At 45.7% G+C, this 26516-nt stretch overlaps 1 protein-coding gene and 1 long non-coding RNA gene across 3 annotated transcripts; both read right to left on the bottom strand.

The window, feature by feature from the left end:
- Window positions 1–279: 279 nt before the first annotated feature.
- Window positions 280–9084, bottom strand: LOC308058145 (N-alpha-acetyltransferase 20-like). 2 transcript variants are annotated; one of them, XR_013925682.1, is made up of 5 exons: window positions 9027–9084; window positions 4272–4331; window positions 2598–2733; window positions 1097–1242; window positions 280–614 (listed from the first exon to the last, which is right to left on the bottom strand). XR_013925682.1 is itself a non-coding variant. In XM_080412133.1 (3 exons), the coding sequence occupies exons 1-3, from the start codon at window positions 2750–2752 to the stop codon at window positions 529–531; spliced, it is 387 nt and encodes a 128-aa protein (XP_080268259.1). In that variant the 5' UTR covers window positions 2753–2901; the 3' UTR covers window positions 280–528. The 2 variants fall into 2 exon arrangements, 1 of the variants encoding a protein (XP_080268259.1); XM_080412133.1 differs by lacking the exons at window positions 4272–4331; window positions 9027–9084 and having other exon boundaries at window positions 2598–2901.
- A 2774-nt stretch (window positions 9085–11858) lies between these two features.
- On the bottom strand, window positions 11859–20514 carry LOC308058151. Its single transcript, XR_013925686.1, has 3 exons — window positions 19957–20514; window positions 15206–15434; window positions 11859–13782 (listed from the first exon to the last, which is right to left on the bottom strand). It is a non-coding gene; the product is annotated as an uncharacterized lncRNA (long non-coding RNA).
- Between the last annotated feature and the right edge of the window lie 6002 nt (window positions 20515–26516).

Here is a 26516-nt window from a genome sequence, read left to right as displayed (position 1 = left end):
GTAAGTAAAAGGCACAGAGAAACAGAGACCTCTGAGTTCTGGAGAGTATATTTTGATGTACCCAATTTCTGGTTTTGTGGCTCAGAAAGAACAGAGCCCAGGTTTTGTCGCAGCAGTTATATGGCTGCAAAGGGAAGGCGAGAGCCAGCAGCAGAACTTCCTGGAACCTTCTGTGTAGGAGCAGCGGCCAGACGTTTTCAGTTTCGGAGCAGGGCTCCGTGGGAGTGACAAAGTGAGGGGACTGTTTTGTGGCCGAGAAGGAAGACCATGACACCACCATACAGGAAGCAATTCCATTTTAATAGTCTCCAAAGTGTCACGGTTCGAAAGGAAGAACAATAGGGTAAGAGCACGAATATGCAGCCAATACCGACAGAAGCAGCGTTGGTAAGCTTCTCAATATTGCTTTTTGGTATTTCACAGGGAAAAACATTGAGCCTAATATTTCTCATCTGTAGAGTTCTTGGGGGCTTTGGGGAGAAGGAAACTGACACTCTTACTAGGTTGTCTGAGAATCACAGTTTACGGTTACTCAATGTCTTCTGGTCTCACAGGATGAGGCAGAGGTATAATTGATTTCTTCTCTGTAACTCTGCAAAGAGCTTTCCTCGTACCTATGGCAAAAGAAAATAATGCTATTATGAAAGATAGTCATTGCACAAAGCCACGTTAAGTGACTTCTCTATTACGTTAAGATCATTTTTCAAGAAGATTTCCTAGAATATCTTGAGTTGCAAGTGACCCATAAGGATTCATCAAGTCCAACTCCATGCTCCTTGCGGGACTACCTGAAACTAAACCATATGACTAAAAACATCATCCAGATGCTCCCTAAGCTCTTGACAGGTTTGGTGCCCTGACTGAACGCCCTTTCAGTGGATAAGATTTTCCTAATGTCCAACCTGAACTTCCCCTGACGCAGCTTCATTCCGTTTCCTGCAATCAAGTTTCCTAACTGATGTACTCTTCAGTAGGAAAAGCTATCTAAAGCAGAATGCAGAATCCCATTCATCAACGACTATCTGAACTTGTACAGGCCCAGGAACCCTCAACACAAGAACCTTTCCATTCAACTTAAGGCACAACAACCACTTACCGTAAGCATCTTCATCTGGCTCTCCACTGCTAGCAGAGTAGCGCTCCGATACTGTCCGGTACACACGGTAGCCGAGCTGCTTATACATATTTACTGCAACCCGATTTGATACTCTCACAAAGAGATCAACGAAAAATCCACCCTTTCTTTGGAAACATAAAACCAAAGAAAAACCACAGTAAGGAACAGCAGGTGAATATATTGCTAAATAACCCATAACTTGTAATCTGACCAAGAGCAGGTCTGATGATGTCATATGCTAATCAAACACCTTTCACACTGCAGTAACAGATGCACTCCTTTCCCAAGGGACAAATCTGGTATAAGTTCAGATTTTATTCTATTTTTGTCATATAACCATTCTTTTATACCAGCCTGTAGATTCAAAGTTATGAACAGAAAGAACAGGGCAAGCTAAGCACTCGCACAGGTCTCATACACATAAGAAATCTTTCATTTAAAAAAAAAATAATCTAAAAATCCACATTTTCAATTGCATTGGCTTAGGGACTGCCTCCTTCAATGTGTGTGGCAGGGGGCAGTGGCGGAACGGGTCACAAAGTTCAGTCACCTAACACAAGGCAGCCCTTCTCCTCACAAGGCAGATTCCTCAATGTGCAATTTTCCCATTTTACCGATTACAATGGGGTTGCCCTACCACCATGAGTTCAGGACATTTCCCTGTGGGTTCATTTGATGCTCAATTAAATCTTCAGCAAGTACAAGCAGCCAAGCATGACAAAAAGTAAGCTAAGGTACTGTCTGCCATACAGAATTGGTTCCAAGGCTGCCTGCAGGAACTGCAAAAATCTCACGATCACTGAACAAGCACGCTGGAGACCCTATGGGAAAGTGTTGACCCTCCATGAAACTCTCTTGCTGTCAAGACAAGGACCTTTTTCTATACAGTATCTCTATTAGAATTCAGGCTACATGCGGCGAATGAAGAGACGGGCCGCAGCTTGATGCAAGCAAATGTCAATTTATTGTACAGAAGCACGAGGTTTTAGACACTTTCAGAAGCTGTGCGTTTGAAACAGATTGGTTCTTGAAGCTAAGCCTTGCATACTAGGCAATCCCTGATTGGTGGTTAGCTGCCATCAATTAACAGCAAGGTGTTACCTTTCCTTGGCGCCATCCTTGGCGCCATCCGTCTCCCACCCCCCTGTGCTCTGCAAACATGCCTCATCATGTTAATTGTTGTCTAGACAAGCTCGAGCACATTCCCCTCAGCTAACTGATTGCCATGCATGGTCCTAGTTTCCAGCCCGCTCCTGCAGCTACACCCTACTCATTCTGGCAAGTTAGCTTTCATAGAAACCCTGAGATCTTACACCGCCACATGACAGTTTTAGTCTTGTTCTCTAATTACAGGGAATCCTCAGCGAATCAGAACACTACTTAAAGCAAAATTCTGGGTCTCTTTCATGCAAGTCAAATACCTAAGCCATGTCAGTTGAGAGGTTACTTTTAGAAGATTAAAGATAAGCATGGTACTCACACTTCTGAAATTTCTCCCAGTAGTTCCATCAATTTAGCAGCCAAACCCAGCTGTTGAAATTCCGGTGCGACAGAGAGAGCAGTAACATGTCCGTGCCACTCTTCCCCAGCCACAGAGCCTTCCGCTTTACCCAGTACTGCGAACGTACAGAGCATCAGAGCAGTAAGGAGCACCTTGGGAATAATGCACCACACGCAGCCACATGACTTTACAAAAAACCAAGCAGTCTACAAACAAACATTGCAATGATTGTGGTAAAGGCTTAAGCAGTGATTCTAGGCTATTACTCAGTGATTCAGCAGCCACTAAGTTTCATTTTGACGCAGTATTACAGTTTTTTCTTTGTTAGTATAAATAAATAAATGGATCTCCACAAATTCATTGTTTGAGGTGTGACTTCCAAATGCAAGTTTTAAGCAATTCTCTTGAGTCTTTAAGTGAGCGGAATTCACGACCGAAGGAATGGAGGGCTAGAAGCCCAAAAGTCACTCGCCATCCCAGCAATTACTGAAGACTTTTTTTGACTATGGGGCAATAGAGCTTGGGACGCTTTGCCAATGTGGCAAGAGAAAGCAAAGGCCCTGGAAACACTGGACGTTTAGGGAAAAATAAAAAATAAAAGCAGGGATGGGTGTGTGTTCTTCATAGTTCCTCTCCTTTCTACACAGAGCCAAGCTCCTGTTAGCTCGTTAATGAATATGCAGACTTCCACAGGGCACTGCTAAATAAGCAACTGATGTGGTGGGTACAGAGAAACCTTCTGTACAGCAAACGCTTTAAGCTTTACTGTTAAACACTTCATTTCCTGGGTCCCTACAAAGACTCCCATTCTGTGCCCACCTTCTCAAACCCCCCAAAAGAAGGGGAATAAAAACAACTGGAAGGAACAAATACATATATATATATACACACACATGTAAAAACACGGCGAATCTCTGTAATTAAAAAAATTAGGAAAGGATGCAATCATCCAAGTAATGAGGAGTTAACTGATGCGCTGCATCGGACAGTCTTGTCAAACTCATGCTGGTGAAACTAAGCTCATACCAGTTGGTTTACTGAAACACTTGTCATTTTGATTCAAGTATATGTATGCTAAGACATTTGGCTATAGAGTGAGTGCAAGAAAATACATTTTTGCACACTACAGCAAGAGACCTGCAAAGGGCCACGGTATAATATGCTTCAAAAGAGTCTGTGGTACAAGAAATTCAGCCTCATGGGCTGCTGGCTCAAACACACTGGTGGAACACTGTATAACTGGCCATACGCACGGTTTACACGGAGTGTTGTATGCAATGCACATGTTTAACTAGGTATTTATGGTTTAAGACCTTTTTTAGCTCCTAAGGCAGGCAGCCAGCAAAGATGTTTTCAAGAGTTAACAAGGAACAGAAATTAAAGGAGTTGCTGGTTTTAAGAAGCTGACTCATCATTGTTTTGAAAAATGGCACCATATGGATCACTGTTAATGCGCTTGTAGACAAAGCGAAAGACCTTGGGTTGCGGGCGGCTGTGCAGCTCTGTCTTAATCTTCTGAGGGTAGGTATCTTCTGTCAGTTGCTGCCGGGTGTCATCAACAAAAAGAAACAGGCTATAGTCTTCTGGATTGTCCACTCTAAACTTTTCAGCACAAAGCTGACATACATCTGCGGTAGTGATGCAGGGTCTTACTAGTAAGGTCTTTCCTGTACACGCACTGTTAACTTCCTGGAATGCAACACGAAGGTAGTTCTGTAGAATGAGAAAACAGACATCAGAAACAAAACCTCCAAACCTCATCCTCTGAAAGCAGGAAGCTCAGCAACAAACAGCAATCCTCTCTATGTTCTAGTTGTGAAACGCACACCAGTGATTCCTGTACATTACAGCCACCTTGTGAATTGACGTTGGTGATAAGACTGTGGCAGGCATAACAAATTCATAAGTTGACATCCTCCTTTCCTTGGCTCACATTCTAACCCTGCAATTACAAACGAACAGATAGCAGTCTTAAAGCCCCATTGAAAACATCAGTGGTTTTAACGGGACTGGGTGTTTGGCCTTACTAGGAAACTAAATGCTGTGAAGCAAAATAAACATCAGAGGCTGTAGGACAAGGCCTCAAGAACAAGAGTCCAAGTACTGTTAGCCTGATGAATAAGACTTGTAGGGCACAAGCCCTGGGAGCCAAGGAACAAGCTAACTGCAGACCCCTGAGCCGTTACAGCTGAGGAGGCAGCCAGACGGACAGAGAAACAAGTAGCCGGATAAGGGAACGCATAGTGCTGATAAGGAACTTTGCCAATCACGAAAGCTGCGTAGAAAGAAACCCCCTAATCTTAGAATAGGAATTGTTGCTATGATAAGGTAAACTAATCAGTTCCTATTGTTTAAACGGTGTGTCTTAAATGTCAACCAATCAGTGTGTAATATGTAGAAGGTAGAGACGTATATAATTGTAAGAAAATCACTAATAAACTGACATCTTGCTTGCATCAAGCTGTGTCCCGTCTCCTCATTTGCCGCAAATTGGTGACCCTGACATGATCCAGTGAAGGATCCGACGTGGAGGGGCTCTTGAATCACCTGAGCGACTTGCAGCGAATCCCACAGAACTTTGAATGATCCGCTGAAAGGAAGCGGGAGCCGGCCGGCCTGAAATCCCTCCGGAGTTGAGAGGTGAGCTGTGGGAAATGCGTAATGGCGAATCAGGCTTCGTCCCCAGAAAGAGACGTTTATGAGCTTATGAAAAGTCTCCCTAACAAACATGAGAAAAGTATTTCTGGGCATGACCTTAAAGCAATGCTCAAGTGGGTGCAAGTAGATATGCCCGCAGTGACTGCATCTACAATTTTTGCACGGGAACTTCAGAACAACACAGGGGTGAAATTGTGGGATTCTGCGACAAAAGGCAATACTGAGTCCCACCGTCTGCTCTCTTCATGGAGAGTTATTTTTGAAACTATGAAAGCACAAGAAGAAAAGGCAGAGGAAGGAGAGGAAGAGGAGTCGCATGCTCTTTACCAGCCTCTAAGTCACAGTGCTCTAAACCCCTGGGTGTCAATGCAGTTGAGTATCCGTCAGAGGAAGATCCCTTTGACCCAGGACTGGCAGACCCTGAAAAAGGATCTGATTTATACTCTCCTGATCCACGCGATCTGTGGGCAAAAATAAAGAAACAAGCTTTAAGGGAGGTGGATTTAGAAATGGCTAAGACTATAGTTGCTCCGGTCTTGTACACTCAGGGTCGGGCAGGGGGACCACCTCTTTCTTTTTCGGTTGTTAGGGAACTGCGCCGCAAGAGGCAGCATGCCCAAGAGATGATGCTGCAACTGCTGGTCAATACTATTGAAGAGAAGCTTCACACAATATGTTCATCATAAGGAAAAAGAAAAAAACCCAACCCTCTGCCAGCAACACACAAGGGTGTTGAGACACAGGTTGCTGCACGATAAACCATTCACACTCTTTATGCTGCAGCATGCAAAAGGCAATCCATTTTCATGCAGGACATTTCCATCACATTAACCGATGGCAACTTAGTGTCTGAGCCTGATGTAACCAAATTTCATCTAACAGGCTTAGAGGGAGGCAGAAAGAAAATTTACTCTGCAACATTAAAGTAAAACCGTATGATCACGAGGCAAAAGCTGGATCTTTTTTCTCTGCTGAAATTCACACATGTGCACAACTGATAACATAGATTAATTCTAAACAAGTCCTACAAGCAAACGCAGTTCTACCTTTCAAAAAGTATTTAAAAAGTAAAATAAAAAGCAACTGGAAAAAAACACACCCAACCACAAAACACTTTTGGACACATGAGCAAAGCAGCCTGCCATCACGTGCTTTTTTGCAAAAAACTAACTGCAATTAGAAACTAAAAGCAGTAAAATGAAAGGAGATGGGAAAAATGACAGTAAGAAAGACCTGTTTATTTACTGAGCTGATACTTATGTTTGTACGCTGAATAAATTAAGCATGCTAAATCACAATAGCAAAAATTCACGTTTCCTAAGAACAAGCTGTTAAAAGCTAAGACTGAGAAGAATGCTCATATGACTTCAGTTCCAAAGAGCACTCTGGGTTTTTAATAAACTTTTGATAGCTTGCAGACTGAAACACTGGAACTTTGCAACAGCTTTTAAACCATTAGGACTGAGCAGAACTAATCCATTTTTGTTAGCCGGTGTGAAGAAAAAAATAAATAAAAAAAATCAAATCAGCTCTAAATAAGGCAAAGCACACTACAGTTTCAATTTCTAACGTAGCTAACACACAGAAGACCTGTTTTTCGATGCTTCTAGATGGACAGGATTGCTTCAAGGAGAGGCTGAGGTTTGTGCAAATGCCTGTAACTCATATAGTAAGTATCAAAATTCTTTATGCAGTATCAGCAAGTTGTATTTCATCATCATCAAAATACCGGATTTTTTGCTTTTCCATCCTTTTGAGGGAGGGAGGGAGGATGAAGGCCTTTCCAGGACCCAAAAGCTGGTGGTAAGGCTGTGAGACAGCACCACAGACATGTAGTGACCACATCCTGGTTCAATGTGGGAAAGATGAGTTGAGCTGAAGCTGTGTTACACATACCTTGTAGGGAAGGTGCTTCATGTCAGGACTGCAGATGTTGAGAAGGGAGATGGAAAACTGGCATTCTGGGCAGGCAGCAAAGTGCTTGAATTTGTGCCAAGCATAGCCTGGAAGCGGAGCGACCTTACTGATTTGAGGCTCTCTTTCAAAGAGTCAAAGGAGCAGCCCTGGACACAGCTGGTGCCAGCTCTTCCTGTGCTCCCCTGCATCTTCCAGCATCCAGCACGGCGTCCAGCTGTACAGGTAGCTTGGCTGAAGTTCAGTTGCTGAGGAAGAGAAGGTGAAACTGAATACAAGATCCTGCTGAAAAAAATCTTCTGTCATTTAGTCATCCAGCAGAAATACAAAGGTGATTAATTTTCCTATTAAGCATAATATTTTGCTAGAAAGAACAAAGACTCAAGCTACTTGAATGTGACACCTAACTACAGGTAAGCAGAATATAAAATGGATCCCAGTAAGATGGACTAGCTTTGTGCACTTGCCACTGTGGATAACTGGCTAGCTGAAAAGGGTCACATAGCCATAGTCCAGCTGGCTGGACAAAAATGCACATGGCTCTCAGCTTATCTGAAGTAAAGCAAAATACACTGTCTTTGGCTGTTTTTGTTACACAATAACAGGAAGATTTCGGTGGGAAAAGAATGTTGCAGGTGGGAACAGATAACTACAGAAGAGAAACTAGGGGCGGACTTGGTATTTAGGCAACTAACCAATAATGAGCTTAACTTTTGTAATATGTATGAGCTAATTATAACAAGGCATAAAAGGTGACTGTAAGAGACAATAAACGAAGTCTGCTGATCACTCATATTGAGTGACTGTGTCTTCCCTCTGTCGCGACATGCCACAGTTTGGAATTTCTGTTTGTCAGTTCTCCTCTTCCTAAGAGAGGCATATTGTGGGAGACTGCTGCTTTTCCCAGCTCCTTCCTGTTCAGTGATGTGCTGTGGTTGTTTGCATGGACACTGATAAAGCAGAAGGAGCCGCAAGTGAAAGGTTTAATTACTTCCTGATGACCCCATACCTTCATTTATCAAGCTCTTAGCTCCATCATAACTTATTGACGGTTGTTGTTAGCCTCTCCAGCAGCTTTGCACTGTGGTATGGACTGTAAACAACCAGACACAAAGGAGTAAATCCTTTCTTCTCAATTCCAACATCCTCCTTGCTTCAGTTCGCAAACTGATGCATCTGGACAGACAGCAGCACGCCTATCTACGTAACAAACTTTTCCTATATGAAAGGCATGCAGACTTGGTTTTAAAAGATAAAGTAATCCCGACTGTTTTGTTATTCTTCAGTTGGAGTTACTGCCCTACTCTGAAAGAGCAGTAAGAAATGGGAGGGGGGAGAAAAAAACCCCACAAAACAAACTACAAACATGAAGACATCCACAATACAGAACTCTACTCCTTGCTTAAACTTTCAAATTGTAGGCAAGCTTTTCTGCCAAGTCTCCTCTCTATTACCCACGGTAAGCCACCAATCGCTACTGGGGAGTTGTGATGATTTATACCACTGGAAATCTGGGTTTGTTCTTTTTAACAGCAAAGCGTACAAAGAAGCTGGATCGAAAATACAATTTGGTCTGTCCTCGCTCTGCACGACTTAAATACAAAGGACAGTGGGAAAGCTCCATTATTTAGTGTTTCCTTTATACCATCATAACCACACTCTGTTATGAAGTGGAAAGACTTTGAAACAGAGGCAAATTTGCCAGCCATCTTCTCAGCACTGCTTCACACCACTTGTGGCCCCAAGGAAATCATTATGAATCGTACTTCTCAAATGGAGATTTCCAACAAAACAACCATCCCCTGGGCTTTTTTTCTCTTCAGCCTAAAGCTCTACCTGAAAATCATCAACTGAAGGCATTGTTCTGTTAGTTGTCCTCCTCTTGTGCCATTGCCGGAGAGTATCTCTAGCTTCTGGGCAGCCTGGTCTTCCTGGAAGTTCTTGATCAGCAAAAGTGCTCCATAAGCATATGCCAAGGAATATCCTCCTGTGAAGGACAGCAGGGGAAGAACAATTCAGAGTGGTTGCAAACACCACGCCAGTTCCAACGGGTCACAGTCAAAAGTACAAACGATTTCTGTTTGGTTTTTTTTTAATAAACAGACGCACACATACACGAAAGTCACTGCATTCTATGGCCAAAATATTTATACGTAAAGAAAAACAGCTTACTTGCCTGCAAAATACTGGACAGTGTGTTCTCAGCTGCTAAGAGCCGTGCAGTGGTTGCCTGGGCTCCATATTATCAAAGTGGTGCAACAGTATCCATCTCTGGGTCCGCTAGCGCTGGGGGTGGCCGGTTATTTAAATGACCAGTGTCGCTCCTTTACTCCTGAGTGTTTTTACAAAGGTGGAACATGAGTTTTCTTCTAAACAGTTTCCAAACAGCGATTTGTTTTCTTCCTGAGCTTCAAGTGGGGATCAAACAAACACAGCTGTTTAAACGACATAAAAGACCATCTACCACTGTTCAGGAACTTAAAAGTGACCCCCTTAGTGGCAACAAAGCAATGACCGAGCGTGTGATTTGTACCTGGAAGCATCCCAAAGGTTTTGCTTTTGTTTTTAAAAGGCAGGCTGTGTTTGTTCACCTATGTCCAACACTACATCCAACTAGTTCAGGAGGCAGCGTGTACAGCTCTCCAGACTTCACCTTTATTACATGAGTGGAGAACAAAGTACAGCCACAACAGAGTTGCCGATGTACAAAAGGAGCTGCAGGTCACAAAGGAAAAGGACTCTCAGCAGGAGGCAACAGTCCTCAGCAACCAGGAGAAACAGAAGACAGGCTATCATATATTTCTCTTGCTCTTTAAGTAAACTATTTGAGTGGGAGCGTTCAATTAAGAGGCAGCACGGTCTATTTGTGGAGTCATTCAGAGATGCAGTCTATGCTCACAGTAGTGCTTTCTGTATTACCGACAGCATCCTCTCGCTTTCAGCTCTGTGACGAGTTCAATACGTGGAAGACACGCAAGACCCACCAGACAAATTGGAAAATACATTTACATTTGAACCGCACAACCCCAAAGCACTAAACAATTTTTCCTGCACCGTACAGTTTAACTAGTGCACAGACAGGGCCAGCCAATAGATGAATGACTTTTGCTACATTAAAAACGACACGACTTAACAGCCCAGTAAATATTTCTGCCTTTCAAGCGTGTTAATGATCTCCAGCTTCACATCTCAAGTATTTTCTGTCCTAAGATTCCTGAACAATGCACCCTGCACACAAAGCAGGGAACAGACTAGTACTGAACCGGAGGAAACCCGACACAGTTCTGTCATGCATATCGGCATGTAAAAGGATACAGCAATTTCAGCAACCCAAGAGACAGCAGAAATGGGACGTATACACATATACTTAACTCACAGCTGAGCTTGGTCACAAGAACCTTTGAAACTTCCTCATAAACTGATAGATTCTGGGGCCTACCAAGGGCTGGCAGAATACCTCTTTGTTAAAACCACCACCGTGAAAACAAAGGAGGGAGATTTCCTTGCCTCTAGCAGACTTCAGCCATTGTTCAAGAGTGCCTTAAGAAACATATTCCTAGGCCTCATAAAAATACTCTGTGAGAAGCAAGTATCGGGCATAAACCAGGATCATTAAGGGGGGCAACATTCTCAAAAGCACTCTCCCCAGAGGGGCAGAGAATTCCCCCAAAGATTTTACAAAGCACCTAACCTGGGTCCCATTCCAGGTCTCACAACTCAATTGAATGCTGCAGACCCAGACATACTCTCGGGACATTTTCAGGCACAGAAGGATAACCACAGTTGGCACCCGCACAGCCTATGTTTGCTTGCTAAGTCAGGGCGCCTCCTCCTTCTTGGCAGAAAACAACATACTCCCTCCTAAGACGTCGGTAGATTCCCAGGTCACTTGGGGCTGTAACTCTGCAAGCTAACCAGCCTTCTCTTATTTTAAGGTGGAAATAATTACGAGGTTCTCTTGTTACACTACCGCCATCACCAACTACATGACTCCGTCAAAAGGGTTTCTACTCAAACGAGGTGAGGAAGAATCCCCCTTCCCCAGCCCTCCACTCAGTTCTAATAGCAGTTGATTACCTTCTCCATGCAGCAAAGATGGGTCCAGCAATTCCACCATGTATTCAGTTTCAGTATCCAGCTCCAGCGTATCACCCTGGGCCAGCACATATGCCAACACAGGCAAGAAGTCATCAGCTCCAAACAGCCTCCCTGGGTCAAAGAGAACACAGGCAGCGATAGACAAATCACACCCTTTTGCCAGTTTCGGTGTTTGAAAGGAAAGTGTTATTTTGCTGCCTTTACTGACCGGGTTTGTATTACTCTAGAGCCTCTCGTTACGGATGTGCAGCAAAGAGAACATCATCGGACACTTGGTGGGCAGCGTCCAGCTTCATCTTGTACTTCTAACGAGCACAAACTGGATGACGCAGACCTTGAAGCACGCAAGGGAATTTAAAGACTGGGCTCACCTTGGTGTCAGCTCAACCGGTGAACTCACAAGAGGTAGCCATGCCAGTCTGGCCTGACCTCCACCCGCACTTCTGTCAGTGGCTAAAAGAAAATCAATGGGCATTTTCTTTATACGTGCACGGACGACGTCCCCTTTCTGGAAGGATCCAGCCACAAGTATCAGTTCCTGAGTCCGAAACCCAGCAGAGAAGCCTGTATATAAAAGCCTATTAGATTTTACATGAAAACTCTGCACATTTCCTTGATGGATCATGGTTAAAAACACCAGTGAGCAAAGCCTCACGTAACTCCCAACTAGCTGGTGAAGCATCATCAGTAACAACAGCACGCAACACACAGAGGCTCTGCTGTACCTAGGTCTGTATGTGTTCCTCTTACCGCATTTAAACTTTCTCTTTAGAAAACGCTATGTGGCTAGATCTCTGGGTCTGGCCAAACTGTGCTCATTGCAGAAGCGGTGTGATGGTCACTTGAAACATCAAGATCGGGAGCCAGTTTAAACTATGGCGAAACTCCAGAGGACTGAAGGGCTGATATTGAAAGTCAGACCAGCTAAGACATACCCTCCAGGTATTACACTATTATATGGCTGAGATTACAGGACAAAGCAGGTACTGGAAACAGGTGCTGGCTCGATGCCACATTTTAAAACTTTACATGACAAAGCAAGACAACCCCAAGGAGCATTCGCTGCATCTTAGCCCAAGCCCCTCAGTACAATGGTTCACCAGAAGCCTCTCAGTACTTTTCTTTTGCATGTTGGGAATACCTTACTCAATGTGATAATACAGTATGGAGAAAAAACCAAAGTTTACATCACTTTGGGCAAAGATTCCTATATACATTTTAAAATGCAGGATTTTGCACAGAAATAAGCCAGGTCTAAGCTCCTGCCCAAATCTTGCCAAAGTGCCTGGGGGTCTTTTACAGCCTCAAGCTTTCACCATTCACCTCAAGTCTCAAAAGAAAGCAAGCATCCTGATCGGCACAGAGCCCAGCTGCAGATTCAGCGCTCGAAAGAAAACTGCCAACCACCTGCAGCAGCTTATACTTTCTTAAGAGAAAAAAATCTTCCACTACCACCAGCATTGCTTCACCTTAGCTCGTGACCTACCACGGCAGCGTATGATAAGATGTCAGGCAATAGAGCTGCACCTATGAATTCATGCTGTCCAGCACAGCGTTTTAACTGTGCCACTGACTAATCAAGCGGGTCTTAACTGGTCTGTGGTTCCATTTCACCATCTAGGTTTCAAGTCACTTTGGGACTCCTGCTACAGCGTAAAAATAGATGTTATTTCTCTTGCAAAAACACAAAGAAATTGTCCAAATGAGAACATTCAGAGGCACAGCAAACCCAAAACACTGGATCAGGGGCTGCTTTCCTCCAGTCATTAACACAGAGCCCTTGTAATTGTCATATTGCATACACACTGCTGAATTACTACAGCTAGATACTGGGTGCATCCTTTATTACGATTTCCAGGAAAATACTAATTTAGAACCAGTGTCAAATTCTAGGCTTACAGGACAGCCTTTCTGACAGCCAAATTCAAATGCCTACAGTCAAGCAAAGCTGGTGGTTGGGTTTTTTTTTGAAGCTGCTTCACAACTCTGCTTCACACTGAATTTGTAAGATGTGCTGCCAGATGCAGAGAGATCAGGAAGGAAGCAGAGAGGAAGAATCCCTCTCAAAAGGGCAAGGAGATGCTACAAGAGCTCCAGGAGGAGGAGACAAAGCTGCAGAATCAGGTGGTCTCATCTCCTCCACCAAAACACAACCCCAGGTTTAGAAAAACAATGACCTTGAACCACAAGAAGCACCATACCTGAGTTATTCTCCATAACAGTATAAATCAATTTGCAAACTCTCAGCAGCAGCATGACTTTCTTTTCAGGTGAATACATCTTCTGCGTGGTCACAGACTTTCAACATCCACATAGTCTGGTGTTGGAACAAACACGCCCAGTTCCTGAGGATTCCTCTGCCGCACCACCTGAAAGTTTTCCTTCAGTTGTTTCCAAAAACCATCTGCAGTATGAAACACTTTCAACATTGCTTCATTATGGCTCTTCAACGGCTTCAGAATGCGCTTATGCATGGCCTTCTCCAGGACAACATCTGCAACGGGAAAACACAAGTTGAGCTGTCTTCCTCCTCTAGAGCAGAGCCAGTAGTAACAACCACTCCCAAGAGACACTGTAGAGCAAGACCTACTTGCTAAGGCTTAGTTATTACAGAAGCTGAGTCTCCAGATGTTTGTCAACAAGAAAATAAAAGGCAGAACAGAATCTGTATTCCATTTTCATTTCTGACAACGTGGGAAGTACAAAAAAAACCACAAAGGCAGACTACAGATTGTCACAACAACAAAAAAAAAAAAACCCAACAAAAAAAGAAATAAACCCCAAAACAAAGCAGCAAGCAAGCAGCAGCTCCAGTTAACTTTTTCTTTTGTTGGCCAGAAGTGTCCCAGTTTTATTTTACTTTGAGCTTAGACTTTAATTCTGAAACTTGAAGCATAACACAGTCAAAACCCTAACTTTTGTCTGCTTTGGCATGAAAGCCCATCTTTTTTGCATGGTTTCCATCAGAAACTATAACTCACCCAGGGTCTCCTAAAACTTGGCTCAGCTTTAAGATCTTTATGATGCTGGACAGATGACGGGCACTAAACTATAAATGAAAACCAAGCTGCGTTTACCCAGCTTCAGATTTCATCATGCAAGCTTATATACAGCTTTGTCATCAAGTCTGAAGTTCTTTGTTTGGCAATAGTGTGCACATGGCACAGTAACCTCTCAGTTATTTTTCTTTTATTCTTGTTTTACTCAAGGTTTTCTTTAACAGTCAGTCTCCATTTCCAAGGTACAGAACACATCAACAGAGAAAGCTCTTTGGTAAATATTTTCTTTGAAAACCTTTACTTTGTAAGTGAATTTTCTCTCCCACTCAGCCTCCCGATGACAACATAGCTTACATTAATAATTAGCTTATATCCATTATTTGTACTATAGTGAACCGCCACAAGCACAATAGAAACTAAGGACCCTTCAGCCTGGCCACAGCACAAACACCCTGGCGATGGGGCAGGACGCGAGCCCAGACTAGGCAGATGTATTAGGGGAGCACAGGGACCGAGAAGAGAAAGAGGAAAGGCTGTGTCACCACTAGATCACACATTTATACAGGCTAACAGTGGACATCCCTGCTGCTAGTGGCAACTCAAATGTTTCGTTAAACCTCATGCCCTTTCCAGGTTCTTTCCCTGTTCTTACATGTTTCTCCTAGACCAGTCTCTTTTTTTCTCCCCCCGGCCTGCCCTTTTTGGGGGTGGGTTTTTTTTTAGAAATTGCAGGCTATTCCTAAGGCTTGGGATTTACACACACACACACTCCCCTCCAAATAAACATTACCTACTACTTTTGTTTTCTTGCTTTTGCTTTATGTTTTCATTTATTTTATCTTTGTGTTCAACCAATTTTCCTTTTGTGCCTTCAGACTGCTCTTTCTCATACAAACACACCCTTCACACACTCCTCACCTTACGGTGTCTTTGCTTCACATGTAGCATTTATTCTGTACTTGTCTGGCACACAATTCCCAAATGTCCAACCCTATTGGGAGCTCCCATCTCCCCTGTCCCAATTCTGCTGCGGCTTTGGTAGCTTCTCTTACTATTTTCCCCTTCCGAGATCCTGATGGAGGTGGCAAAGCCATGTCTGCTTCATTCCCAGACGCGTCAAACACATCTAGGTGCTCTCTCACGGAGCCTGCAAAAAGGTGGAAAGAGTGAATGTGAGGAGCAGCACTTGCCCTCTGATTTTCTATAGCCACCAGTAAAGGCATAACCAGTCTGACACATGGTCTTGATGGCCTGTCACACAGCGTGAAGGGCAGATCTAGCTTCCCACCAGACCAAAGCCACCAATTATACATAACAAGCGGCAACATTTCAGATGACTGATCTGGTAGAGCCACACAATCACCATTGACAGCACTACCAAACCCAGGAAAGCAGAAGCATCACCCTTCTGCACAGTGATAGAAACTGCCTCTCCCTGCTATCAGAGCCATCCTCAGGGCTCACAGGGCAGAAATATTTTTCCACCAAGAAAAATGCACAAATCTCACCCACTGGTATGTTAGCTAGCTGAATTTCTAGAGCAGGAGTCCTCAAACTACGGCCCGCGGGCCAGATACAGCCCCCCAGGGTCCTCAATCCGGCCCCCAGTATCTACAGACCCCCCCTGCCCCTGCCAGGGGTTGGGGGGGGAGGGGGCGGGGAAGGGAACCAAGCAACTGCAGATGACTGCCTGCCACTTCATCTGCACGCCGCCCCCCTGTTTAAAAAGTTTCAGGACCCCTGTTCTAGAGGGTACACATAGTTCCTTGATAGCTTCACTGATTTTTATTTTATTTTTTTTACAGTTCAGCTTGCTTCCTTTATTTATACTGCCTGTTCAGTTTTCTAAAAAAAGTGAAACGGTCAAATGCTTTGCTTGTAAGTGGAACATCTCTGCAGCTTGCATTCCAAGTGCCTATCTTATTTAAGTCAAAATTAAAGCAGTCTGTGCCACCAAGCACTGGATTAAAGAACTCTCTATGCCCACGTTAACTCCCACAGGCTTCCACTGGACATGACTAGTTAACATCAGACATCCTTCCCCTCAGCAAAGCGGGGTCATCACCACATCTGGTCACAGGAGGCTCAATAAACTGTAAAGAGTTCAGCACAGATCCCCAGAGCCCTTGGTCCAAAAACAAGGGAGCACCTAGCTTAGGATGGGACATCGGAAAACTCAGTACACTTCTCCGATCCTCTTTATAGGCTCCAGCCCGGCTGGTTCAGCTGCTGCCTGCAGCATCAGCACAGAGGGAGCTGCAGAAACCGTCCCTCCCCAGAGGCTACGGGAACTGGACGTGGCAGGCAGGGAAAACTCCTCCATAGAGCCCCAGTCCCTGGTCAGGGCCAGGCTTGTTACCTGTAGGCAAGAAGTAGAAGCCTCAAGCCTTCTGCACTCAACCCTCGCTTAGTGCAGCTCCCACAGCTTCCTGTGCAGATGAGCGTCGCAGGAGGCGTTATTTCACATTGGCAGTTTGTGACGGGCTCCAAAAGCAGTGCCTGCAAATTGCTCCGAAATGTACTTGATCACACTCCACATTTACTCTAAAAACTTAAATCTGAAGCAGCACAGAGAAACAGAGCAGATAACTCACATGGCTGTGCTCAAAGCTCTGAACAGGGTCTAAATACTTATTGCTGAAGGCTGTTCCTAATGGTTTCTGTGCCGTTAAGGCAATCGGGTAAACAAAAACAGGACAGAACATTGAGTAAAGCATCCTTCAGTGCTGTCCAGTGACTCTGTTACAGCTAATAGGAATCAAATGAAATAAAGGACATAGCCTCTCTTTGGAATCGCAGCCGTAACTGCCTTGGCTCCGTAAGGGCAGACCGAGAGAGACTGTCATTTTAATGCAGCACGTTTGCACAGAACTAGAAAATGAGGAGGTGACTAAGACATGGCAGTGTGTCTGAGGCGGTTGTTGTTCTAAAAAACAAAACAAAAAATCACAACCAAAAAAGCCCACCAAACCAAACAAAAAACCCCACCCCAAAACAACACACAGCCTTTTATTCTCCCTCGTGAATTCTTGGAATAGGCATAAGAACCACAGAGTTCTGCCCTCAAATTAAAAGTGGCAAATTCCAGCAAGTTGAAGCGGCCAACAACACAGCAAGATTGATAAACACTGGAATTATTTCTCAATGGTCAGTAAACACCCCTACGTATCCTAATTAATAGAAAACCTATAGAAACATTTAGATTATTACTAAAGCCTGGAAGGACAGCATTTCTAGTAATCTGGGTCCTAGACCAATATTCAGTGTCAGGAGACACCTATAAGCTGTTTATCCTTTCTACTGAACTGCTGTTACTGCTGCCTTTCAGAGAAAGGTGTTTCTGGATCCGATCCCCCAAATCAATTCCCAGCTAGCAGTTTTCACTGATTAAATAAAAAAAAGTATAGGAGGGTCATCCCCCCCCAGGCAAATGAGCATCTAAGTTCTGAACTGGGGACTGATTCGTTGCATATGAACATCTCTGTATACTCCCCAAATCCAAACTGGCAACAAAAATTCTTGTTTGCTTCGGCATATGCAAAGTGTTTTCAGCTGTCCTCCCAGGTTGCTTAATACTCTTCAAGCCAAAACAGACACTCTTCGGGTTTTGTGGGAGTGGGGTTTTTTTGTTTGTTTTGCTTTTTAACTGAGCATCATTTGAGCTGAGCACCATGTAGTGTTCCTGAAGTGATACTTATCAATCATTAGCCTCTAGCCTCAAAATGGGAACAGGAAGTGATCTGATAAATGAATTGTAAAGGCAAACCAGCTCGTTTCGTCATGACTTGTGGATGCATCTGTATCCTGTGCTGACGTGCTATTTTGTTTTGCCACAAACCCCACAAGTCTGCATCTGGAAAGGACAACGTATTAGTCATCACCACTGTCCTTACACAGCCTCTTTACAGCCTCACTGCCTGAAACTGCAGGCGTGCTCTTGCCTTTTCCTGGCTTCAGTTTACCTGTTACCCACTACTGTTGCTCCACGGAGATTACCTGTCAAACTTCAGATTTACATACAAGCCCTGATCATCACCTACGACAGAAAAACCATCCATCCATAAAAGAAGGCTCAGTAAGAGACTGAACGAGCCTGGGAACCACCACAAAAAGGCACAGTCCTGTAAAGTAACGTTGCCTGGGAGGCTGAAAGCAGAAGGCTGCTTTAGAACACCACGGTGTGTGGTGTGTATGTGCAGAATACACGACTACGCTGCATTTGCTTTCTTATAGCTCTTCCTAATGTCTTGCACATGTATAGACTGGCATGACTGATACAGATCTATTTCAAGACACCTCATGTCAGGATGGCCAGGTGTCCAGCTCTTGGTGGACATCTACAGTGACACATGCCTCACCCCTTGTGCAGACAAGGGCATCTCCTCCAAAGAAGCAAGGCTCGAAAATCAAGACCTCACACAACCTATATGCCTTGATAATCTGCACAACCCTGAAAAGAAAGGTAGGACTGAGGCAGGTGATGGATAGGTGGTGGTGCCAGGAGCTAAACAACTAGGGAAGACAGGTCTCCGGGTAAACCTCCTCCCATTTTACCCGCCTAAAGCATGCCAATGAATGACAGAACTATCTGTGCTAGGTCTGGTTTGCTTTGTTCAGCTGTGGGTTAATTAAAACTCACGTTATGGCAGTGTGGTAAATACCTATCTTTTCTTAAAGAAGAGGTAATAAAGGACCATGGAATAAGTCACAAAGCAAATCAAAGGGATGCCTGGGAAAGGGAGAACCAAATCCTCTGCTCGGCACTTTTACCGCTTGTTTCTTACTTGCCCTATCTGCCTGCTCCTATAGCGAAAGGAGCAGTGGTGAGGGACACAGTGGTTGGCCTCGACTCAATATGAAAAGATACTAGGATGAACCACAGGGTAAGGGAATGGGACACCAAAACAAATGTACAAGCACCTAAAAAGTAACGCAGCACTAGAAAACAGTCACAATTTTTTTTCCCCCAAGAGCCAGTAGTGTCATACCATTCTAATTCCTTTAAGAGGATAACTGGATCAGCGAAGTAGAGGGAAGTAGGGGATGGGCTGTATCCTAACCTTTTTAAAGCCTAAAACCCTATTCCATGCAAATGTCCTATAAGCAAACAAGGGAAATCCTGTCATGCTGTAATTACCATAAGGTGGGTGGCTTGAACGGGTGTATAAAATACTGCACTTGGAGCCCAAGACAGGTATTTGCACAGGGGTCAGCCATGATGTCAGAGCAGAGACTTTACATACAAAATCTGCACATGACATCACAGCACGGGTGGAAGAAGGGCAGCCCCAGTCCTTCGCAGACCAGGTTTAATTAATAAGTGAGAAACGGGCCTAAAGCTAACGTGACAAAATCTCATGAGAACAAAAGTAAAACATTGCCTCTCAGCAAGAGGAATACAAAAGCAAAAGCGCTGCTCAAAGCAGCCTCCCCGGAGCAGCCGGCAGAGTGACTCAGCGGGGGACGGGCTGCGCCCCTGCACACCGCAGCTCTGCCCGCCCGCAGACCCCAGCCCCTGCCACAGGGCATGGCCTGCCGGCCAGGGACCAGCACAGCCTCTCCAAGCCTCCTGCAACACCCAACGTTTAAGAATCCATTACAGATGAGACATACCAAAGCAAAGAACAGACAGTATTGTTTAGGCACCTTCCCACACAACCAGTTAATACCTTATGGCCAAATTACTGAAGCAGCCAGTCGTTTCTTGGGCTGGGCCCAGGCTTGGGCATTGAGACCGAAGCTGTTCGGGTGTCCACCCTGCCTGGTAGAACAGCGACAGTCGGCTTGATTCCCTTCTCTTCACAGACAAGATGATGCAGTATTACCGTTAGATTGCAACACTACCAGAATCATTCCCGGTTTGTATTGAAGTACAACAGTAAGTGTTATGACACACAACATGTTAAAAAAGCAGAGGAGAGGTTTACGTATAGCCAAGGACCACTTACTCCAACTTGTAACTAAACTGATAAATCAACTGAAATATATTTATCAGGTAAGCATTAACACACACAAAGTAAACGCAGTAAGGTGATAGTTTAGGCTTAAAGTTCAAGTCAGTGGAGCTTTCCCTGGAAAGAGGCTCATTCCTCTAACCAGCTTGTCCCATTTGTCAGCCTACCAGGATTTAAAGATTGGGCAGCAAACTCAAAAACAGATAAGCCAGCATTGTAGCCAATTACAATTAATTTAATACAATGACTACTGCAAACAATTTAATCTAACACAGTCTGTTGCCTTCACAGGCACGCAGTGACCTGGTTCAGGAACGGCACGGTGGCCGACCCCTGGCCGCGCGGTCCATCAGCTCACAGACACCAATGCGGTGGATGGCAAATGGCGTTTATTGCTGAACGACGCGACACTATATAGCCTAGGTTTACAATGTCACTTCCGTCTGCTTACATCATAAACTAAAAGCTGTTGGCTAGCTGGAGGGGGGCCCTGTGTTTCCATACAGCGCGAGATCTTCCGGCCGCCAGGCCCTACCTAGCAACATTTCCCCCCACCCCATGCTTAACTAAACAGGCTAAAATAGTAAAAATATTTCTAAAAAAGAGTACAAAGATAAGGCACACTGAGCAATTGGCACTTGGGAAGCGACTGGGGGTAATGGAGTGTAGCTTGGGATATTTGGGGAGAGCCAGGGAGAATCGGGGGAAATACTGATCAAGTACATTTTTAAAGCAGTTGTTGGTGTTCTACAAACATGATGTTGACCCTTTCTAGCCGGCTCTGGACAAAGGACACAAGCCTGTTTAATATACAGGGTCCGAAGATCAGTGTCAGCAGGATTATTGCAATCGGACCTACCAAGGTGGATATCAGGGTGGCTAGCCACGGAGATTGCTTAAACCATGATTCAAACCACCCTTGTTGGGCTTCCCTGTCTCTTTTTCTTTGAGCCAATCTCTCTCTCAATTTGGCCATTGAGTCCCTAACTACGCCGGTGTGGTCCGCATAGAAGCAACATTCCTCTTTCAAGGCGGCACAGAGGCCTCCTTGTTGCATAAACAGGAGGTCTAATCCCCGTCTATTCTGCAAAACAACCTCTGATAGCAAGGAGAGGGATTGTTCCAAAAAGGTAATGGATTTCTCGATTTTTTGTAGGTCTTCATCGATGGCAGCTTGCAGTTGAGGCAGGCCTCGTCGCTGGGTCACTAGGGAGGTCACTCCCGTGGCCGTGCCGGCTGCTCCCAAACCAAGCAGCGTTGCTATTGTTACAGCTGTCAGTACTTCTCTTTTTTGAAGCCTGCTATTGGCTTCTCCCCAGTAGCGGTACATTTCTTCTTCTGGATGGTATAGGATCCTAGGAACAATCAGAATTTGTACACAAAAGTCAGCAGAATCGTCAAAAATTTTGAGGGACACACAGGGGGTTACTCCTGATCGATGGCAGATCCACATTCCGGGTGCGGATGGGATCACCCATTTACGGGTCTTGTCAACCGCAATGGTTCTTGTGCAGACAGCATTATCCCAGCTTGCTAGGGCGACATTACCAATACATATGCCCAGGCCCCTGACTTAGTTCAAGGTAACTCCTTTCCATGGTGTATCCCACCTACACTGGGTTGGATTGCTGTCTGATGAATAATCAAAGGAAGCATCAAGGGCAATGCCCTCGTAGAAGGGGGGATACACGCCATAACATAACCAACAGGAATTCATGAGATCCGGGTTTGACTGATTCAGCGACCGAAAGGTGGCATCTAACACGCTAAAAAATGGCTTGTCGCGTAAATGGTGAAGGTTCATGTTAGGTTGGCTTGAGGGAACTATCTGCTTGGTTAGTAAGGGATCGGCTGGGGCGGGCATGGCAGTCTGCAAGTTTTCTTTTCTTTGCTGGTTATCACTTTTGATCACGACGTTGGGGCCAATCGCTGTTCCGCTTTTTACTTCCTGTTTTTTAATAAAAAACAGTCCCCCCCTATCTGTGCCAGGTTTCCAGTATCTAACGCCCCAAGTTTTGCCGATGGTCCATCCTAGGTCGTTTTCATTGGTTACGTTTAAGAAAATATGTTGGCAGTCACATTTCCCTCGGCATACTGTCCTTCCCATCCCACTTGGTCTCCTAGGGGTGCAGCCTGTTGGTCCCCAACTGGTTTTAAGAAACGGGTCTGGTTTCGCTACCTTCCAGCCAGATGCAATGGTTTCACAGCCCCAGCGAGAACAGTAATACTGATAAGGGACGTTACAGTAAGATTTGCCGGGGTTAGAGCTGGGACACATATAATACATTATAGTGTTCGAACAGGGGGTTGAGAGGATTAGGTCACAGAGATATACTTGAAAACTAGGGGATCCCGGGGTAACTATCCTTTGCAGTATCTTTTGGTCCTCCCATCTTGCCAGTACCCATTCCCATGGCTGATGTTCATACAAGCCGCTAGACGGCGTTATGAACCCCAAAATTGAGATCACACAAAAACATCGCAGCCCCGCCTTGCGGGAGCTGTTTCGCCGTTGTCTGGACTCCGCCGGTGCAGAGCTCTCAGATGCGGACAGGCCGCTTGCCGACTCGTCGTCTTCTCTTGTCACCAGGGTATACTGGTTACGGGGGTGTCCGATGATCCGGTCCTGCAGATAAAAACTCACAGTTTTCATTAGTTTTATTCTGGAGGTCTGGCTTGATAGACTTAAGTGGACACCATTTGATTCTGTTATCTTTTCTGACCGCAGCATACCCTCGCCCTGTCAGAACTAATTTCCACCCTTGTTCCCACTCTCCTAGCTCATTTCTGATCATGACGTACGGACCGTCTTCTAGCGCTCGAGTGGCCCAGTGCTTCTGGGCAGGGCTATTCACCTCGTCTCCCCTGGGGAACTGGTTTAAAGCTAACAGGGCTGTTGCTAATAAGTGTGCCTGGTCCCTTGAGGGAATGACGTTGGTAAAACCTTCTGGTTTTGCTAATACCTCTAATTTAGATTTCAGAGTTTGATTTGCCCGTTCGACTATGGCTTGTCCTGTACTATTATATGGGATACCGTGTATCAGAGTAATACCCCATTTCAGAGCGAATGCCTGGACTGATTTAGACACAAAATTTGGGCTGTTGTCCGTTTTGATCTGATTAGGGATGCCAAGCCACGCCATGGCTGTTAGCCAATGTTGGATGGTTGCCTTAGCGTCGGTCTTAAGGTGTTGTGTCGCTACGATCACCCCGCTATATGTGTCTACAGTTACTGCTAGCCATGCTCGAGGTTTTAGCAATTGGCAGAGCGTAAAATCTGTCTGCCACACCTCAGCGGCTTTAAGACCTCTGGGGTTGACTCCGCTAGACCACAATGGTGCTTTTTGACAGTGGGGACATGTAGCTACTATATGTTTCGCGTCAGTGGCCGAGATCCCACATCTCTTTGCTAACGCTTTAGCTCCAATGTGGAGGGACTCATGTAATTGGCGGGCATCTTTCAGTGTCCACAACCCTTTTGCAGCGGCATCTGCTTTGTCGTTGCCGATTTGGAAGAACCCTTTGATTGGGTTATGGCTGTTGACATGGATAACCGGTATAGTGCCCTTTCGGGAAAAAAGTGCTTCTTCTAGCATCAGAGCTATTGTGGATGTTGACACGCCGGGCCCTGACATGGCTAAGGAAAGCTTGGCCACAAACATTGAATCAGTTACTATGTTGAGATGTTCTGTTGGGAACAGACCGCATGCCAGCACTACAGCTGCTGCTTCCAGCTGTTGGACAGAGATCGCACGATCGGTCATTTTGACACAGTGCCATTCTCCTCCCGACTGCCATACTGCTGCCGCGGTTGAGGTCGCTGAGGATGCGTCTGTGAAGACCATTGGTCCCTGTTGGGGCCGGTCCATGATTTTCTGTGGGAGGTCGACGTCGACAATAGCTAGCATTTGAGTCCAGGGGGGCTTTGTGGCATACCCGACTTCCCCCCCAAATCCGGCGAGGGCTATAGCTAGATATTCTGACATTGTCACTGATTGTGTTGGGAGCTGTTTGCGAAAGGGTAGGTATATTCTGGCTGGCTCAATGCCCAGATGCCTTAGGGCGAGTTACCTGCCTTTCATGATGAGGTTACCGAGGCACTCGACTCCTGGAGAGAAAGCACGTGACGTTTTCCCCAGGACTATCCATTGTATTGGCTGAGCTTTTTCAGGAGGGCCTTGGGCCAGCGCTCCTACTCCCCCCCCTTCTGTGAAGTGCACATACAGATTGAGTGGCATAGCTGGGTTCCACCTGGCGAGTGTGTTTGATGACACCTGTTGTTCGATAAAGTCGAGAGAGTTTACTGCCTCTGTCGTCAGAGTTTTTTGTTCCCATGGGTGTTTCCCTTTCAAAAGATCATACAGGGGGGCCATGATTTCGGGAGGGATCAGGACAACATTGCGGAGCCATTGCAAAGACCCCACTAACTGTTGCATATCATGGAGTGTTTTAACGGCTCGACGGATTTTTATTTGAGGAGGTGTTATATAAGAACTTGTGATTCCCATTCCCTAGAAACTGACACAGGGTCCTCTTAATTTTTGCACTCGCGATTTCAAACCCGTTTGTCTTGAGGGTTTCTGAAATGATTGTCACCAGGTGGTCTACCTGATTGCCTGATGGTGCGGCAATCAGGATATCATCCATATATTGAATGATAGTCGCAGTCGGGTCACTGCGCCGTACCGGTGCCAGTGCTCGATCCACTGTGATTTGACAGATAGTGGGTGAATTGATCATTCCTTGGGGCAGCACTTTCCACTGGAAGCGCAAGTTAGGGCGTTGGCTGTTTGGAGACACTACAGAAAAAGCAAACCGCTCTTTGTCCGCCTCATGCAGAGGTATTGAGAAAAAACAATCTTTAATATCAAGGACAGCACAAGGTTGTCCCTCCGGAACCATGGAGTTCATGGGCAACAGTGTTTGAACGGGACCCATTGGCTGGATTTTTTTGTTTACCTCACGCAGGTCATGGAGGAGACGAAACCCCTCGCCTGCTCGTTTGGGTATTACAAAGACTGGGGTGTTCCATGGACTAGTGGAAGGCTCTATATGACCTCGTTGCAGTTCGTGGTCAACTAACTCAAGAAGGGCATCCATTCGAGGCTTTGACAGGGGCCACTGCTCGACCCAGACTGGGTCGGATGATTTCCATGTCAGTCTGATCGGTGGAAGTGGGTGTACGGCAGTGGCCCTTACTGTAAATTTGTCACTCTGGCTTTTAATAAGGCTAGGGTGTCCCTTCCCAACAGGGGTGGGACTCCTGACATGACGTATGGGAAGAGGGTAATGGTCTTTTCTGGTCCCTTTTCTGTGTGGAGCGTGATTGCTACCAAGTGAGCACTTTTCCGAGCTCGGGTTAATCCCCCGACTCCGCCCACCATGGAGGCGTCTTCCAATTTCCAATGTGGGGGCCAGCTCGTTTCAGGAATGACTGTAACATCTGCTCCGGTATCAATCAAAAAGGGGATACTGATGGTGGTACCATTTAGGGAATTATGGAGGGAACAAATCCCCCACACCACTGGCAGGTTGTCACACCTTACTGCCAGGGCCACCCAGGGGTCTCGCCCCCACCGGGCGGTCCCTGCTGTCCCTGGGACGGAGGCCAGGTTTGTGGGGTCGTTGGCTGGGCCATAAAGTTGGTTGCTTCCTGCAGGGGCAACGGGTTCGGGAGTGACCCCCCCCTGTCTGGGGTTGGTGTAATGGGGCCGCCTGACATCCCAAGTGGGAGAGGGCTGTGTGCGGCCCAGGGGCCCCCTCCCCTTCCCGTTTCCCTGCTTTTTAAGTCTGCATTCCTTCGCGAGGTGCCCTCTCTTTCCACAGGCCCAACATGGTCCTTTAGATCGGTTTTGCGGGGGGAGTGCTGTTGGCGGGTCTCCTGATTGGGGGCAATTAATCATCGCATGGCCTGGCTGGCCACATTTGGGGCATATCATCACATTAGCCAGTGCACGAACGGCCACTTGGATTGGGGCCAGGTGTTCCTCGCTCACTACATGTTTAATCATGTCTGCGAGACTTGACCCAGGTGGCAGCGATCGCAGGATTTCCTTGGGTTTTAGATTAGACTGTTGCCGCAAACAGTCTGCGACAACCGGGCCTTTTGCCTCTGGGGGCAGGGTCGAGGAATCGACTGCTGCTTGGAGGCGATCTACAAACTGTGTGAAACTCTCGCTTTCTTTTTGTTTTATTGTGGACCGTGGCGATGGCTTGGCAACAACTCTAGAGGTTGTGCGAATAGCCTCTCTAGCTGCACGGGTGGTTGCCATAAC

This window comes from Falco punctatus, assembly GCF_963210335.1.
Source record: "Falco punctatus genome assembly, contig: scaffold_25, whole genome shotgun sequence".
Taxonomy (NCBI): domain Eukaryota; kingdom Metazoa; phylum Chordata; class Aves; order Falconiformes; family Falconidae; genus Falco; species Falco punctatus.
The sequence above is the reverse complement of the archived record's forward strand: the minus strand, read 5'-3'. Positions and strand labels throughout refer to the sequence as shown.